Consider the following 18,790-nt stretch of genomic DNA (forward strand, 5'->3'; position numbering starts at 1 on the left):
GCTCAACACATTGAGTCCCAACAATAATCCACATAATCCAAACCTCAGTAGATCAAAAGACAGTAACAAATAGTGATGGGTTAGCCAACTACCAGCAGGGGAAGGAGTCATCTCCATCATGGGTTAAGAGAGTTTAGCTGCTCTCTTGCATCAGTGGGCTCTGCTGTCTCATGTCTCATGCCTTATATTTGCAGCCAATCACTGCACTCTACAGGGGTGGGCCTCCTTCAGATGCTATTTCCTCAGGAGGGCCATTCTGCATGATGTTGGAATCAGGCCTTTAGTGTGGTTGCACCTACCCTTCAGATCTCCCTCCCACCACATAACAGATTAGCAGTCTCTATGTTATCATTTTGGTGCCTATTGAAGCTCTTTCCTTGTCCAACAAATCTTTTAAGAGAATTCTTTTTTTTGGGGGGGGGGGGGAATCCCAATCTGTGTCTGTACTGAATTGAAATTGTTTGTAGCTATCTTTTTATTGTATAGATCGCTTTGGAATGTTTTATGGGAAGTGATTCACAAATGAAATAAATAAGAATGAAGAAAATTATAATAGACAGAAATTGAAGGGCTGCACCAAAGAAGCCCGGGGATGATGTTATTTCTGTTCCTGATACTCAACTTGAATGTGATTTTTATTGTAAGAACCTTTTATTAACTTAATTAGAGAGTCTTTCAGGGCTACAAAGCAGAATACCATTATCCTAAATGTATCTGTAATGTTGATTTTACTTTAAAAACTAAAAATTCTAGTACCATATGCATATTACATGCATTATACCAGTGCAGTAAACATGGGACTGCTTATGAAGATAGCCAGTGTAGTGCAGTGAGTAGTGCTGGATTTAGACTGAAGAGACCTTAAGCCAGTTTCTATCTCTCAACCTACTTCACAGAGTTACTGTGAGGATAGAAGGGTAGCAGGAAGAACTTAACATGCTGTTAAGGATTTCTAGCCTCATAGTTGCCACCCTTTCTCAAAATATGCTATGCCATCTCAAAGGGTGAATGTATTAGAGATTGATACATTCGATAAGAGATTGAGTGTTTGGGGGGGGGGAGGCTCATTTAATTTCATTGTACACAGGTTGTACAATGACAATAAAGGTATTATTAGTAGGACTATTTGCTTGCCTTTTGAGTTCAGACAAGTAGATGCATTAACTTATTAGCTTCCTCAAATATTCCAGGGCCTAGACTTTCCTGTGTAAAATTATTTTGCCCCTTAATGGCTTTTTAAAAATCAGCAAAATAGGGGTTCTGAAATAGGACTTATGCCCTGTAGGCTGTGTGTGTGTGTGTGTGTGTGTGTGTGTGAGAGAGAGAGAGAGAGAGAGAGAGAGAGAAGAAATGTTAGGAATTTAAGGAATGCAGCCCCAGAGGTAAAATTACAATTTCTTTTGGAATGCCAACATAAGTACTGGAAGACTAATGAGGTTTCCTGCCATATCAGTCTCTAATAATTCTGCCATTTGCTTTTCTTGGAAGCATTATGTGCTGTCAACTCATTAATTTTTAAATTTCTCACCTGCCACTCTCTAGGCATTGCAGGGCCAGTATCCATAGATGCCAATGGAGAAAGATATGGAGATTTTTCTGTGATTGCAATGACTGATCCAGAAACTGGAATGCAGCAGGTAAGTGCTGAAATAATGCTAAATGCTAGGCTGGAACAAGGATTCAGTGGCAAAATGTTTCTTGACTCTACCGTGGGCAAGACATATTATGTCTCTTGCAGTCTCCATTTCTACTAAACCATTTAAGGAAAGAATTTAGACTGATCACTGTTACAAGTCCTTCTTACTAACCCTTCAGCAGATCCCCATAAGAAAGCTTGATGTGCAGGGATTGGAACAAACTGCCATTAAAACACACAAACACACACACACACACACACACACACACTTTCTTACTGGATTATTACTGGATCATCATCAGCCTGAAAAATATGATATGGCAACCTAGACTCTTGAATTCAAGATCTTAATGAAAGTGGGAGACTGCATACATTTTCGAAGAAAATGAAAAGTATTCATGACCTTGTTTAGCTAGGCTGGTCATCAAAAGCAGGAGATACAATGAGGCCAAAGGATAGTGCCTTGAGTATTGGTACTGTGAAATTAAACACTACAATTGCATAATAGCACTACAGGGTCCTTGGTTTACAAATGTCATGGTCTTCATCTGTAGAAATTAAAGACAGCATTCAACCAATAATATTACATGCTAGAGTGAAAATCCATATATATCATATATATCCTAGACAGTGGCATTGTTCAGAAGGTTTTAGTTGCAGATTAGTTGGGAAATTGTACATATAAACCTGTTAACTGTAAGGACAGTGAATTGGTTTGATCTGGTGTCAACCAGACTGTTTGTACTGCAGTTATGTTGCTTTTGATTGATTTGTGTGTGTAATATTGTGCTGCCTTGGCCATACACAAAGACCTGACTGACTGATAACATGGAAGATGTCAGAAAAGAACTATAAAGATTATTACAGGTCCAGAAGTCATCTGAGGAAAGGCTGAAGGACACAGCCTGTTAACCCAAAACCTTGGAGTGGAGGGGAAGTGCACATGGGAAGGATAACATTGACCCCAGTCTCTACATATATTCATGTGCATCTCTCATCTATGACACGAAATCCAGCAATTGCATGATTAGACTTTTTTGTATATTTAGTACATCCTTTCTGTTTCCCTTTGGAAGCCTCATTCATGTCACATTCCAGCTTCTTTCCATTTTGTGTTTGTTGACATCATTCATTTTGCTGGCATTGTCTCATCCTAATTTATAATGCTGACCTCTCTTTGATGGTACTGGTGGTAATATTAGTTTATTTGGAAGGTTCATTCCCACTGGTCATGAAAACCTTCGTTTCTAAGCGGAATGCAGCCAAACCAATTTAGGCTTGACCAGCAAATCTTTTATCTTATAATTTGGTGTCTAGAATATGATAAATAAAATGAACCTAAAATGAAGTAAACATACATTTTAAAGAAAAACAGAGTAGTTTGGGACAACAAAAAATAGAGGTGTGGTGGTAGAGAACAAGAGCCAAGCACATAGCCCAAAGAGCTCTGACAGCCATACACAAATAACAGCAATAATTTACACACCATTCGGTGAAGTAAACAAAAGTTTATGTGCTGGACATTTGGTCCCTCCAAATTTCAGAATGGGGCAAGGAGGGATTTATGATCCAAAAATGCATGGCTCCAGCAATTTTGGATTTTTGGATGCAATTCTGAAGAGTGTATGTTATATATAACAGAGATTAAGCTAGCTGATATACCCCAGTTTTCTCCCTACTTCCAGAAGCTGGTTGGAAATAGACTGTCATTTTGCTATATATCTTATTTTCTTCACAGGTTATTTGGAACTATTATGGAAAGCATGGACGGCTTGAAATGCTTCCAAATGTAAATTACCCCTGGAAGCTCAAAGCAAGAACAGATGACAGCCGAGGTTTGGAACACCCAAGCAACACACCCTGCAAATCATGTAAGTTTACTGAGGTTAACTCCTCCTTTCCAAATCTACAACAGACAGCAGTCCATGTTAAGGAATTGCGCTTGTTCTCAGATACACTTCTGTATCAATATCAATACTACAAATAACAACTTGACCAGAGGAAATTTACTGAGGCTCAATTTACGTATAGCTAATGTTCATGGGAAAATCTGGGATAGTTTCTTTCAAAATGTGAAGATGGAACACTGGCAAAGTGGGTATGTGCAAATGGTTTTGTATATTGGCAATAGCATCAAGATTTCCCAAGCAAAAGGCTGCAAAGCAGAGAGCCAATGTGGTACAGTGGTTAGAGTGAAGGAACTGGGACACCAGGATTCCAAACCCCACTCAGCCAAGAAACTCACTGGGTGACCTTGGGCCAGTCACTGTATCTCAGCCCAACTACCTCACAGGGTTGTTGTAAAGATAAAATGGGGAGCAGGAAAGCTATGTGACCACCTTGAGCTCCTTGGAGGAAAGGTGGGATATTAAACAAACAAATAACTTTGCTGAAACCCCCAGAAGAGAATAGTGGTGCTGCAGATGGAGCTAGGTGGGATAAAGGAGTAAATGGGAGAAGATACAGAGATGCAGTTGAAATGAAGCTGTCATGAGGTGAGTGTAAATGCTGAACAGGCACGAGAATGAATCAGGCCCAAAGTTTATTAAGCATTGAAACGTTTGGCATAGAATGGCCGAGGGAACCAAAGCATTCTGGCAGCCTGCCTTATGGCCTAACTGATGTCAAAAGGAAAGTCAGCTTCTTCACTGCAGACTGCTCTTCCTACCTGCTGTGACCAACCATAGAATGTAAATGGTACCAAGGTACCCAAAATGGTCCAGAAGCGAGACATTACCCCCAGAGCCCAAGGAAGGCATTCAGTGAAATCACTCCCAAACTATGCTCCCTGCCCAGGGCCCCAGCGGTAGAGCAAGTTGTGATACAATTATTGATGCAAGAGAGTGAAAGCACTGTGAAAGAAAATATCCTTGTTAGGAGGAAGGCAAAAAAAAAAAAAAAAACACAAAACCTGGAACCAAATGGTTGATTAGGAATTTAGGTAAAATTCCTTCCTGGCACTATCACCCAGTGACTGGCAATTAGCCCATAACAAAGTAAGCAAGCAGAAGAAACATCCAAGAATTAGGGAGAGTGGGAGGGCAATTTAAGAACTCTCCACCCCATCCCCACCAGGATGGGAACCAGAATTTATAGTCCAGAAGTGCACCAGATGGATTGAATTCCTTAGAGCAAGTCAGAACTTTGCTCCACCTAGCGCAATACTGTCTACACTGACTGGCAGTAGTTCTCCAGAGTCTTACCCAGTCCTAGGTGGAAATGCCTGGGATTGAGGCTGGGACCTTTTGTATGCATGGCAGATGATTCACCACCTAGCTTCACTCCCTTTCCATCTCCTATCCATGCCCAGCTGGCATTTGCTAGCTGACCAAGGAGCAGGTCCCACAATGCATCCAAGGTGGTAGTCATGTTGTTGGCTCACTCCCTATCTCCAAGCATCAATATAAAAGAAGGCAGATTTTTATAAATTTGAGATTTGAATTGCATGGATGAACCATTTCAACACACATACACACGAAAATCACAGCAAAAAACAGCATATGGATGTAAAAAGTTGTATTGCAACCCATCCTAAGGTAATTCATTACTGACTGAGAATTACCATTGCGCAGTGCCCTCAAGGCGTGTTGGACAGAAAACACATGCCTTCCCTTTAAAAGGGTCAATTTAACTCTTTCAGTTCTGCTGTTATAGTAAAGGTAAAGGTACCCCTGCCCGTACGGGCCAGTCTTGCCAGACTCTGGGGTTGTGTGCCCATCTCACTCAAGAGGCCAGGGGCCAGCGCTGTCCGAAGACACTTCCGGGTCACGTGGCCAGTGTGACATCGCTGCTCTGGCGAGCCAGAGCTGCACACGGAAACGCCGTTTACTTTCCCGCTAGAAAGCGGTCCCTATTTATCTACTTGCACCCGAGGGTGCTTTCGAACTGCTAGGTTGGCAGGCGCTGGGACCGAGCAACGGGAGCGCACCCCGCCGCAGGGATTCGAACCGCCGACCTTTCGATCGGCAAGCCCTAGGCGATGAGGCTTTTACCCACAGCGCCACCCGCGTCCCTTCTGCTGTTATAGAAAGTTTTTAAAACACCTGTTTTCCTTGGCTTTTTAACAAAATGTTTCATTTTGGGATTTCTGTTAGCGTTTATTGAAATTTATTAGCTGACTGATTTATTGTGATTTGAATGGTATATTTCAATGTTTGTTTTTAATGGAAACTGTATCTTTGTTTTAATGTAAGCCGCCTTGTATAGTCTTGAAAGGTGGCTTAGAAATAACTGAAATAAATCAGCAGCACTTCAGAGTGTGACAACAATAAGCTCCAAGGTAAACATAAAGGAAGATAATAAAAGCAGTTGGAACTATAGAAAAGTTTCTTTGGGCACTTTTCAAAATGGATTTTGAATAGATTTGTTTATAATATTACATTGATCATTTATTCAGTCATTCTGTGAGCTTGAACATATTTCTTTGTGATTTGCTATTGGTTATTTCTTTTTTAATTTTTCAAGCAGGTGGTCTAGGAGAGTCAGCAGTTACAGGAATTGTTGTGGGTGCCTTGCTAGGAGCAGGATTGTTGATGGCTTTCTACTTTTTCAGGTTGGTTCTGTTTTGGGGGAAAATATTGCCTACATTTTATAATTTGTATAAAGCAAATCAATCATTAGAGAAACAAGCCATGGTTTGTTGAATCATCTGTGGGGCAGATTGTGCTTTATTTATTTTGAGGAGTGGACGGGTACTTAATATTGCTGATTTTTTAATGTTGTGAACTTTATGAGCAGTTTTGTGTTGCACTCTGTTTTATTATAGTTGCAATTGTATTATTATTCCATTAGTGTAAGATACATCCAGTGTTTATTACTTGTAAACGAGGTCTATAAATATTTTTGGCAGTAACAACATGTAAGAATTTAGTCAGAATAACAATTAATTAGATATGTTTGAGTATTTAAATTTTACTGAATTGTGAGTGGACTTTAATGGAGCAGTCCCAATTTCACTGAAGAACACAAATACAGAATGCAAATTATATTTAACAGTGTGAGGTGGCAAGCAATCTATTCCATTGAACAATATGAAGCCATATGCTGCAATCTGGAAGCTGTTCTTTTTTTTAAAAAAAAAAACAACTGTTTGAGAGAACTAACTACTAAATGGTTCCACTATTTGCAGCCCTAACTTCAAAGCATCTGTTGCACTTTATACTGGCTTCCTGCTCACTTAGTTTCAGATCTGTGGAAGAATATTCCATTTGTCTGAAATCTTTGAATATAACTTAACTTTGAGATCAGGCAAAAATGCTTCAAGGCACACCTCTTTAATCTTTTGGCAATGGTGTTCATTCATCTCATTTATCATTAGGAACACATTTGTACTTCACAGACATTCTTTTGTGAAGGGAGCTATATTCCTAATTATCCTAAACTGAAGGAGGTTTTCTTACCCTGTGCTACCCATTTCTTTTATGCAGAAAAAAATACAAAATAACTATTGAAAGGCGAAGTCAACTGGAAGAATACAACATCGGCAAGCACTGGCAATTACGAGAGGACTCTATAAGGTCTCACTTTTCTGCTGCATGAAGTAAGGAGAAACAAACTGTTTTTGTCTGTGTGCGGAGGAAATCTGTCGACAAATGGACACTACCAAAGACAGCAACAGAAAAGAAGAAGCTTATTAAGGACTCAGCATTTTAAAAGTAGAGTAACTCTGTCTTAATTTCTTTCAGAAACTCAGGAATGATTTACAAGCCACATATTCCACGTGGCCTTTTTATCTTGTGGAAAAGAAAATGACAAAAGAACAAGTGTGTCTCTCCCCCCCCCCCCCAAGATGGTTTTGACACTTGGTGTGTATCCAAGACAAGTCGCTGTGGTCAGCCATTTTGTTTCTTGGAAATGTGAAGGTTCATTCAGCGGACCTTCGTTAGCTGTACCTCATACCAGATTATAAAAGGAATGTGTTTTCAGAGACACAGGTGCTGCTTTTTAGTATTGTTCAGCATTGAATAGTGGAGATTAGAATCGAGCAAAGGAAGTGTGAGGTAGTACAAAACAATACAATTTATGGGAAAGGAGCAGAAGCATCTTTAGAGAACAGAAGAAATCCCAAGGGAGTGGAAAGGTAGTATTTGGTTCTAAGGACCTACTTACACAACAAATTAGTTTTGGATATCATTCCAATAGCATTCCCTGTGAAAGGATTCCTTTGCAAATATGTTGTGTATTGGTCTAAACAGGACAACTGCTTGCCTGTGTTTCTGGGGATATTTGGGTTTAAGAGAACTTCCATTTACATGGCATTTTTGTTTCAAGAAAGCTCCCTCCTCTGTATCATTTTCATGACCTATATATGGATTCTGCAGGGTTCCTGTCATAGAGATCACTGTAGGATTATACATTCACTGGTTACATGTCTCCTGCTTTTTAATCTGTTGGGTGTTTCTTGTGTAAAATAAACATGAACCATTTCCAGAAAAGAGGCATGCCTGATCTGCACATAACGTGACACTAGGTAAAAGAACCCTGAGGTGGTAGAGTGGTCTTACAACTTCAGAATACAGATGAGTTGAGAGGAGGTGCCATTTCTGAATACTGTACTCCAAGTTATTTAAAAAAAGCCACACACAAAGGAAGGAACTGAGTGTAGCACTAAGGCGATTGTTCCTAAAGGGCAAGCATTGTGGCTTGCTAGATTCAACAGTCCCCACTTTCCTCCCCCATGCACTGTTCTGGGGGTTCTCCCACCCCTGTGCCAGTTTCAGGGGATATGGGGCACACAGGAGAAGAAGGAAAGGAAAGCCCTGTTGCACAAGCAGAAGCCCTTGCATAGGGCTTCTGTTGATGTGATTCATTAGTTGAATCCTTCCCAATAACTGAGGGGGCAACATGAAAAATTGAGAAAAGTCTAGGCTCCCTTTCACAGCCATGCCAAGTTTCTGCATAAATATTGTTTTTTACACAGGGAAGCATTCAGAAATATGATTTCCCTTACCTGCATTCTGAAGTAGTATAGTCCAATCTGTCAGCTCATTCCCATCTCATCCTGCTTTATGTGTAGACTAGGCCAATAACAGTAAATGAGATCCTTGCCTCAGACAAAGAACCTTTGGCTGATCTCTTTATGTACATAGAGATATGTACACACAAAAATACAAAACAGCTGGAGGTTCAGAAGTTCTGGCTCCTCTGGTTTTGTCTCCACCAGGTTGCCCTTCTGCTTCCTTAGCCTTTTGGTTCCCACTGCTAAAATGGGAAGAAATGGGCAAGGCAAGAATATTGATTTGTGTAGATGTATGGGCATAACAGCTGTGCAGATGAGAGAATCTTAGGAACTGAATAATACAGCTTTAAAAAATAATCAGGCCATTACTCAGCAGAATGTTCCATTAAAATCTGTGGTACTTACTTCTGAGAAAAATGAGTACAGAGTGAGGATGCAATATATCATCCCTGCTTCAAATTCTTCAGCTGGAAGCAAACACCCCATGGCCACCTTTGAGACCTGAGTGTAGCCCAAACTATGTAAATATTAAGTATTAGAGTGGTTTTGTACAGTAAAAGCAACTCCAAACTTTTTTGTTGTATAAAAAGTGACATCTGGCTAACATGTTATTTTTTAGGTATTCTTATCATATTTTTCTATTAAGAAAAAATGTCTATTTGAGGTTGTTTTATTTCACCTTGGAAAGTCAAAGTGAGAGCACATTTGAAGAGCTATTTTTCTTTTCTTTTTTAAAAGTGTGAATAATAATGAGCACAGATCTTATATGTAAATAAAAGTAGTATATTTGACTTTTGCATATTGGGCCAGTCCGCCCCTTCCCCTTCTTTCTTTCCCCAGTCATGGAATTCTCATTCAGTGGCAAGATTCCTTTGATGATATAGAACAGAGCTGTGGAAGCTGTGGTCCTCCAGATGTTGCTGAACCAAGCTTCCACCATTCTTGGCAGCTCACCTTGTTGGTTAGAACTGATAAGAGTAGGACTCCAATAACATCTGGAAGGCCAGAGATTCCCCATCCAAATATAGGGGTTGAGAGACTTCATGCTAATAATCCCAGATTTCTCTAAAAGGAATCATATAACCATCTATTTTATTGGAAGGGTACATGAATATGGAGGTTTTAAGAGCAATCCTTCTTACCTATGTTGGTTTAAAAATACTATTAGATCAGTTTTTATCTTTCTAATGTCAGTCTTCAGATATCTCTCTATATTGACTCATCTGTCAAGGAGCTCTGACATGGTTCCCAATAGAACCAGCTAGTGGTTACCAGAGAAGCAGCAAGAGTTCTGGACACTCCTGGTCATTCCCAGCAGCCCCACACCTGTAAGGTGCTACTTCCTGCTGCTACCACTGTTTCATGTCTCCTGCTGGCAAGGGTGTCTGTGTGTCCTTGTCTGCCATCCAGCAGAAGTGGCTATTCTTTCCTCTTTATGGTGTACCACCTCACTGGCCCCTGAACATTGTAGATTATTCTGGTGCATGTTTTAGGGAATGCATTCAGCCTCATGCAGACACTGATGACTCCTATTCGGTCTCACAGCTACTCTACCTAAATAGTGGAGTGTGTAACTTAAGAGCTACAACACATCCAACCTTTTCCTGTAGCTGCACATTGCAGGGGAAGATGGAGGTCTAGCTGTATTTCAGGGAAGCTTGTCAATTTTTGCTTACCTTCTTACTGAGGATGCCCTGATAACTTCCAGGGACATGAAAGTTCCTTGGAACATAGTTTGAAAACCACTGTCAGGTTTTTTTCCAGCAATCTTCTGCTTTTTTCCTAAGCCAGTGTATGCTAGTTCCCCTCCCCCCCCATTTCCTTGAGCATTCCAGCTGGTTCTCCAGTGCTAATACTATTCTTAGGTTTCAGACTTTTCAAGGGAATAATAAAATTAAAACACTACCAAAGCATTCTTCACTAAAATGAATCATACATGAATAAAGCATACACAATAAATAGGCCAATAAGTATGCTTAATTTCAGTTGCTTTGTCCAGTTTAAAATCAAGCAGTGCATAACTGCAGTGGATTGTTGCCAAAATCTACAAAGAGTACACAGAAGGATGTGCTGGAATTTAATTTAAAGACTGTACAAGAATCTAAGTACTAACACTGAGCCAACTGAAAAAATACAGTAAAGAAGGTTGGATGCACATTTTATTGAACCAGCAGCTGTTGGTGGGTGTGTCATGTTTTCCAATGCAATACAGCCCTTTAGGATATTCAAACTTTCATGTTGGCCAACAAGTTGCACCAGTAAAAAGAATTGGCTTATCAATTTCCTCTTTTCTATTTTTGTGTTAGTAGAAAATTGGCATAAGCATCATCCAAAGAACCACATTACTCCTACATTAGTGAACTGACAGACATATTGTTTCCAAATAAGACTGTTTTGGAACATTATTGCCTCCAAAGACTAATTTTTGCTAGGCTAGAATGAAGGGGTTAAAGGGAGAATCTCTGAATTTAGCTCTAAAGAACAAGGCTACGGTAATTTTGAAGCAGCTTAGTTTTACACAAAGATTCATTGCATTTGATCTTGAAAACAAACTCAAAATGAGGTTTTCTGAAATGAACTGCTGTATAGATACCTTTTTTTATCAATACTAAACTATTTCTTCCTAAACACTTTCTTTCTGGTGCACACAAACATTTATAGCATGTAAAGAATTTTTGAAAGGTGCTCCTTTAAACTTTTACACTGTAAAATTTACAGTAACTGTAAAAGGCAGTCAAAGGCTGAAATATTCTGGTGACTTTGATACTTGTGAGATTCATATACTAAGCTACAGTGCTTTTATTATTGGGGATTTACTATGTGATGTAATAGATGATTTATAAAGTAACAACAACACTTGCTTAGTGTTTCCAGAGCGTACATCTCCTAAAAGATTATTGAGCAAGCAAAGTAAATGTATCTAGTAGGGAATTTCTAAGGAGAAAATTAAAAAAATATAAGCTGGAATACACAAGGACATAGAATCATTCCAAATCATGGAGAGTATCATTAACTCATATATTCTTATGTCTTACTACTTCCTTTAATGAATACGTCATAAAGACAGCAGATTTTAAAAGTTTATTTTATATCATTCAGAATAGGATGCAACTTGTATATGCTAGACTATTAGTTTTATTTTCTGAATTACTTGTTCTGCTGAACAATGAAGTTCTCAAATTACTTACAGAAACCAATGGATGGTATTACAGAAGAAGTTATTAGGGGCTACAGGGTGTTATAACATTTCCTTTCCATATCTGTGACAATGTTGTGCCAACAGTTTATAATGGTTTATAAGATAGTAAGCATGACCATAATAATTTTACTTTTAATTTTTAGTATTGTACACTGCTTTGTGTGTCATTTCTGGCATGACTGCAGTTCCTAAACAAATAAGAAAATGAAAATTTTCCTTTGCTATTAAATGCTTAGGGAGATAGACACTGATAGCTGGAATTAAAATTTTGTCTGTGACTTCAACAGGAGGAGAGTCAGACTAAACATTCCAATTTCAGTGGCATTCCAGGAGCCATGGCTCACAGTGGTCTCAATTAAGAGAAGCCAAGTTCATAAGCTCACATAATTCACATTTGTACCTCTGGACTCTCTGCTTTGATTTCCATGGATCAAACCACTACATTCCTTTTGTCTACTTCTCCAAATATGAAAAGAGATTTGAAAAACCAAACAGCAGCTACAGCCACCAAAGAAAACAAAGAAGAAAATCCAAGTGCATAATCTGATGTTTACACACACTATTTTCTTTCACAGGTGTGTCACCAATGTGTGCAAAAGGTGTGTGCTCGAAGTCAGATGGGGTGTAGGATTTGGAGTAATTATGTTAGCAGAGTTCTCACGAGCAACACGCAGAATCAAACTTTGGGGACCAAGAAAATTCACCACAAAAAGGAGAAGGGTGTTTTTTACATGGTCAAACTTCCTCTCCTGCTCAGAGCAAAATCCAAGAGCGAATAGACTTCCAAGCGCCCGCTGCCCATATCTATTGCAACCCCTGCACATCCTCCAATGTTTTCCCCATCCCCAAAATGCAGTACCCCCTTTCACCTTAATCTTCGGAAATTGCATGGCCCCTTCAAAGAACAACACTTTCCATAGTCCATCACATGCTATATCATCAACCTTTTCACCTCTCTTGCTTGTTGCTGCTGCTATTCCTTCTCTGCCAGAAACAATGAGCGATGCGAGGGATGTGTTTGAGGAATTGGGGTGACATTTTTCTGATCTCTTGGTTTGATTCAGGAAATTGTTATCGGGGTTTCCCTTTTCTTTCCAGGAAACCTTGGAAAATTCCAGAGCTAAACAGAGCTAGTCTCAGAGAGCTTGTCAATCTCTAATTGGGAGCAGCTTGACATAATGTGCCTTCCTCATAAGTTGACAGGCGCAAAAATCCTTGCCATGTTTTAGTCGTACTTGTGAGAGTGTTTTTGTGAATGAGAATTGCAGCCCTCAGAATGTATTTTAAAAGCCACTGCATTTGTTCATCATACCACCTTAACTGCAAGACCTAACGAAACACAAAAGAAAAGCATAATCTTATATGGCTACTATTCACACTATGTATATAGGTTGGCCATCACGTACCGTACTGAACAACTGCTCTTGCAATAGATCTCTGTTTGGATTTTAGAATCTCTTTCAAAACAGCTGCTCAGAGGTTAAGTTTGAAGCATATCTACTTTTTTCCTAATAACAATACTGGCTTAAAATTTTTGTTTTGTAAAATCATTTGTGAGATATTAACAGACCTTGAGCAGAAAACTAAGCTAAATTTTTGCCATAGGATAAGATTTGGTTTCCTTCTGCAAAGTATGTGCAAAACTAAAAAGACTCAGGATAGAGATTGTGGAGGTTTAACTTTGTCTCTGCCTCCCCTTTTATTGTGAGCAATGTTATGATTGTAGAAAAAATAAACTGGATAATCTAGAAGTGTAATACTGGTTTGGGTAATAATGAATGGAAAGCTGCACAGTATATTGTACTGATGTAAGTAGAACTATTTGCATATGATGTGATTTTATTTATTGCATTTCTGTAGAGACAGAATTCATGACTGTGGATACACGTAACCTCTGTGTGATGTATTTTTATTTCTTTTACAAGTTTCTCATTCAAAATATTGGTGTCTATTGACTATTAAGTGTGTACATTTTCTTGTAAACGTTTCAAGTAGTACGGATTGTCATATTCCCACATTATAACAAAAGGCTTCCATTAAAGATATGAACCTATACATTCACCTAACAGCGTGTTCTCGTGATATGTTAAGATAATCCTTGCTATACAACATGCAATTGGTACAATAGGAAAACTTATTTTAAATGGCTGGGGGAGATCTTTCAGATAGCCACTTTTCTACCACCACCCAAGAAATCCACACCCATTCAAATATGCTGACTTTTATACAATGGTTGGATAACTTGCCCCCCATATATTGCTGGAATCCAAGTCAGGGGGAAGGGTCACATTGGTTCTCCCTGTTTTATACTACACTGGTTGGTATTAGTGGAAATGGACTATTCATAATTATAAACATTTAATAACAAGAAAAATGGGTAGATAAATCTTGGGTGTCCAGAGCACTGTCTAATCATGTTGTGTTGGATGAGTTTCAGTTAGTAAGGCTTGAATATGTGCTTGGATCAGTCAGGGTGACCACTTGTGCTCTGGACATTTGGCTGATAAAAACCAGCAGGGAAGGGACAGCTAGCTGAGCCAGGGAGTTGATTAATGCCTCTTTACGTGAGGAGGTGGTCCCTGCCTGCCTGAAGGAGGCAGTGGTAAAACCACTCCTCAAGAAACCATGGATTTGGAAAATCTAACTAGCTACCATTCGGTTGCTCACCTCCCTTTCCTGGGGAAGGTTCTAGAGTGGGTGGTTGTCAATCAGAGCCAGGCGCTCTTGGAGGGAATAGATTTTCTAGATCCCTTTCAATTGGGGTTTAGCCCCAGTTTTGGCACAGAAATTTCTTGGGTCGCCCTGTATGATGAACTCCGTTGAGAGAGAGATGGGGAAAATGTCCCCACTGTGGAAGGATGTGTGGATCCAGAATTGGCCTCTACAGTCACTTATGGACACACCATTAAGACCATGTTAATGAAAGACAATCTTACTCAGCCATGAGTGATCGCTGAAGGAAGCAACATTGATTTCAACAGGGCTTACCCCTGAGTAGACATGATTATAATTAAGAGACACTATAATCAAACTTTAAATGTATGCAAAATGAGCAAAGTGAACTCTTGAGGGTTTTCTTATAGGGAAAAAAAGTTGTTGTGTTTTTTGTTATTTCATGCTGCTACTTTAGTGTTAATAAGTATTATAATTAAAGGCATCCTTTACCATTTAATTTATGGTTTTATTTTTGTTAGCTGCTTTGAGCTCTCTGGAGTAAACATGGGATATAAATGCTTTAAACAAAAAATTAATGAAAGGTTGTTCAAAGATCTCAAGATTCCTATTCAAGTTCCAGTATCTCCAGTGATGACTGTCTGTATCAGGGATTAACAGCTATCAGCCTCTGTGCAGTCAAGTATGGGGCAAGACAAAGGCAGAGAAGAAGAAAGGCAAATGCAAGCTTGCAAAAGCAGATTGCTTTGTTGTATAGACTGCTGGGCATCCATGATATAGAACTTCAGTGTCAGTGAATATTAATTGCCTAATCTAACCTGTCAGCTCAAGGAGGTTGGTAGGGGAGATCGTATCCACACTAATCTTCTTAATTTATCTGTAGCCTTACGTTGTAATGGCCACTGTTACACAGATTTATGGGAGTGAAGAGGTCCATCAATGCCTAATATGAAGCAATATGTTTCTGAAAATTAGTCAGTGGGGTGGGGGGAGCAACAAGAAGTATGGGCTACTGCTCTGCTTGCAGATTTCTCAAAAGCATCTGCCTGGTCTGTTATTCATTCTGAAGATTGATATTTGCATTCTGATATTCTGAAGGTAGCTTGGAAACATATAAAAGACCCCACTCTCACTGATGCACACATACAACCCAGCAGTCTTTTGGCTGAGGGATGGGACCAGAGCATACTTCCCTTAAGGGGCATGTGTCCAAATTTTGACAAATCTGTGCCCTTTTGGGGTGGTGGCGATGCATTTTCCCTTTTTCAAGCAAACAGCCATCCTTAGCGCAACCTTCCAGTGGCTCTTGCTCTCCTCTCTGATGGCAGACACCAGAGTATGCTTCCCTTCTAAACTCCAGAGGTTTAGATTCTAGCTGAACCTTTACTCTGATCTGACAGGAAGGATGCTTTGTACATTCCTTTAACCCGAGCTTGGAGATGCTGAAGATGTTAACTCCCTGCCTGATATCTCTCAAGTAGGTACTTGAATCCCAACACTAGCGGCCAGCCTCTCAGCTGCTTCTGTTTGCCCCCAGCAGCTCAACTGCTTCCTTAGAACTTGTGCAGGAATTTATTTATACTGTATACTAGCTTTCGATGGCAAAGATGAGAACAAATTCCTAGCTTTCAGGGTCATGCAGAAAACCTTAAAACTACCGGTATGTCTTCTGATCTATATACCTATTGTATGGAAGTTAACAATGAAAATTGATTCTACGTACTCCAATGGTAGCCAAAAGACTGATATTGATAACTGGAAGAATAAAGATATAATCCCCTTTAATAAATGGATCACTAATATGATAACACTCACAACTTATGAATGGACTGCTTACAGACGTAGATTTTGCTTGGGGAAATATGACAATATTTGGAATGAGTTTATACAAAAGGTAAAGGGACCCCTGACCGTTAAGTCCAGTTGCAGATGACTGGGGTTGCGGCACTCATCTCGCTTTTCTGGCCGACGGAGCCAGCATACAGCTTCCGGGTCATGTGGCCAGCATGACTAAGCCGCTTCTGGCAAACCAGAGCAGTGCACGGAAACGCCGTTTACCTTCATGCCGGAGCGGTACCTATTTATCTACTTGCACTTTGACGTGCTTTCGAATTGCTAGGTGGGCAGGAGCTGGGACCAAACAATGGGAGCTCACCCCGTCGCAGGGATTTGAACCGCCAACCTTCTGATCAGCAAGCCCTAGGCTCTGTGGCTTAACCCACAGCGTCACCCGCGTCCCATACAAAAAGTAGTAGGCTATTAATATTTACATATGTATTAGGATAATAATATATATGGGTTAGAATATTTTTTGTATATATTCATATATATTTTTCTACACATTTTTGTGCCTTTTTGTTTTTCTTCTCTTCATCTCTTTTTATCACTTTATTTACAGTTGAAATCTTTTCAATAAAATATTACCAAAAAAAATGTAAGATTGCAAAAATGTAGTAAATTAATTGATCATATTCAAACATTTTAAAATGCTTGATTGGTTAATCTCTTCATTCCTGCAGAGTGCAGACAGAAAATAACCCTCTTCCCGAAAACAGGGCAGCAAGCCAAATATAAATCAAACTGATGATCCTTAGGCAGAGGTGGATTCTTTCAACAGGCAGTAAATAGCCCACTGTGTTAAAAATGCCAATTCACTTTGGAAAAGTATTTTAGATTCAAGCTATGGTGCAGCGACTCAGAAATTTCTTCCCAGAAAGCCTGCCATTCCTTAAATGTTTATAGGTAGGTAGGTATGTCACCACGCAAGAATAAATATCTTAAAGGCTTCATTAATAATCCTCTCTGCAGTCAGAGACTGAGAACTGAAAGACATTTAGAAGCATGGGCACCTCCAGGGCAGGGCTGAGACAGATAGTAACACTGAAATACTTTGCCTCTATCAGAGAATTACTTTTTTTAAAAAAATCCTCATTATTGTGCCCCAGTGCTGTCAAGAAAGCAAAATGTTAACAACAAACAAAAACAGCAAAATGTGTGTGTGTGTTGCTTGTGTTCAGTATGCAAAAAACACAATTAGAGCATTCACAATTTGAGCCTCTAGTTTTACCTTCAATAGCTAGAGCTAGAGCTCTGAGAAGAATCTGGCTGCCCTGCCCATTCCACTAAAATATGGCTAGAAAAATTAATAGGGAGTCTAGACTATGTCCATCTTAGAACATGCTCTAGCAGAATTGGCATCAACAATAGAATCCTATGATTCCAGAGGGAAGAAGACAGCTGTATACATACAAGCACTCACATTGTTGTCAGTTTTTGTTTTTATTATTCCCTGAATTGTAATTCCTACACTAATTTTAAAAACAAACTGCAAGCTGTGTTGCTAAAAGAAGGTGTTTCAGAATGTCAATAGCACTTACTCATTTACTGTACAATCACCTCTAGTTGGCTCCTGTACATGCAAACATTTGGTTGCATCACACATATGGGGAAGTTATTTATACAGGGATTTATTATTCTATCTTCTCCAATGGTCCAAGCTGCATTTCTGCAGCCCCATCCACCAGGACATTGCTCCTAAAGACATACAGAGAAAGGGTGGGAGGAGAAGTGCTTCTTGCTGTATACCTTTCATCACAGAAGCAAGCTTTATAGCCCTGCATCACTCACTATGGAAAAGAAACAAATTGACTAACAGTAAAGTGCTAATTAAAGTCCACAGGCTTGCTAACTACTCCATTCTGCTCACAGAGCAATCAGAAAATGATGGGGGGAGTTAAAATTCCTCCAAAAATCCACAAGTAAGAAAAAGAAATAAAACCTTTGGTCAAACACAACAATACACAGCCCAACCAATCCCTATGATGAAAAATGCTATCCTTATTTGATAGATGTTAGTGATAATATTGCTTAATGAATTACTGGAAGGTGGTAAAGTAAAAATAGCAACAGTAGACCCAGATCTCAAATTATCTGAATAGAAATGATGAATAACAAAGAGGAAAGAAGAAAAATACCTTTGGGGTTTCTTCTATTTAGTTAAAGCAGAGAAAGGATTTAAGCTACAGTGGTGCCTCGCTAGACGAAATTAATCCGTTCCGCGATTCTCTTCGTCTAGCGGTTTTTTCGTCTTGCGAAGCAAGCCCATTGACAGCTTAGCGGATTAGTGCTAGAGCTGTCAAGCGGCTTCCAGCGATCAGCTGTTAAGCGGCTTATCAGCGGAACAGCTGATAAGCGGCTTAGCGGCTTAGGAAAAGGGCAAAAAAAGCAAAAAAAAACCGCTGGGGGACGCAAGATTTTTTCGTCTTGTGAAGCAACCCCATAGGGAAATTCGTTTTGCGAAGCGCCTCCAAAACAGAAAAACCCT

The 18,790-nt window shown here is 39.5% G+C and overlaps 2 protein-coding genes across 4 annotated transcripts in view; one reads left to right on the forward strand and one right to left on the reverse strand.

Annotated features, from left to right (window-relative positions):
* Positions 1–13,854, forward strand: part of NPR3 (natriuretic peptide receptor 3) — a 50,738-nt gene extending 36,884 nt beyond the window's left edge. Inside the window, exons 5-8 of one of the 2 annotated variants that reach the window (XM_083702829.1) lie at positions 1,543–1,637; positions 3,375–3,507; positions 6,104–6,188; positions 7,063–13,854. In XM_083702829.1, the coding sequence (XP_083558955.1) occupies positions 1,543–1,637; positions 3,375–3,507; positions 6,104–6,188; positions 7,063–7,174 (425 nt within the window). In that variant the 3' untranslated portion in view covers positions 7,175–13,854. Of the gene's footprint in view, positions 1–1,542; positions 1,638–3,374; positions 3,508–6,100; positions 6,189–7,062 lie in introns of both variants that reach the window. The other variant, XM_083702828.1, reaches the window with a different exon arrangement.
* The window catches only part of TARS1 (threonyl-tRNA synthetase 1), a 203,012-nt gene that overhangs the window by 80,745 nt on the left and 103,477 nt on the right, over positions 1–18,790 (reverse strand). The window lies entirely within an intron of this gene.

This window comes from Podarcis gaigeae (assembly GCF_964106915.1).
Source record: "Podarcis gaigeae genome assembly, chromosome: 11".
NCBI classification, from domain to species: Eukaryota; Metazoa; Chordata; class Lepidosauria; order Squamata; family Lacertidae; genus Podarcis; species Podarcis gaigeae.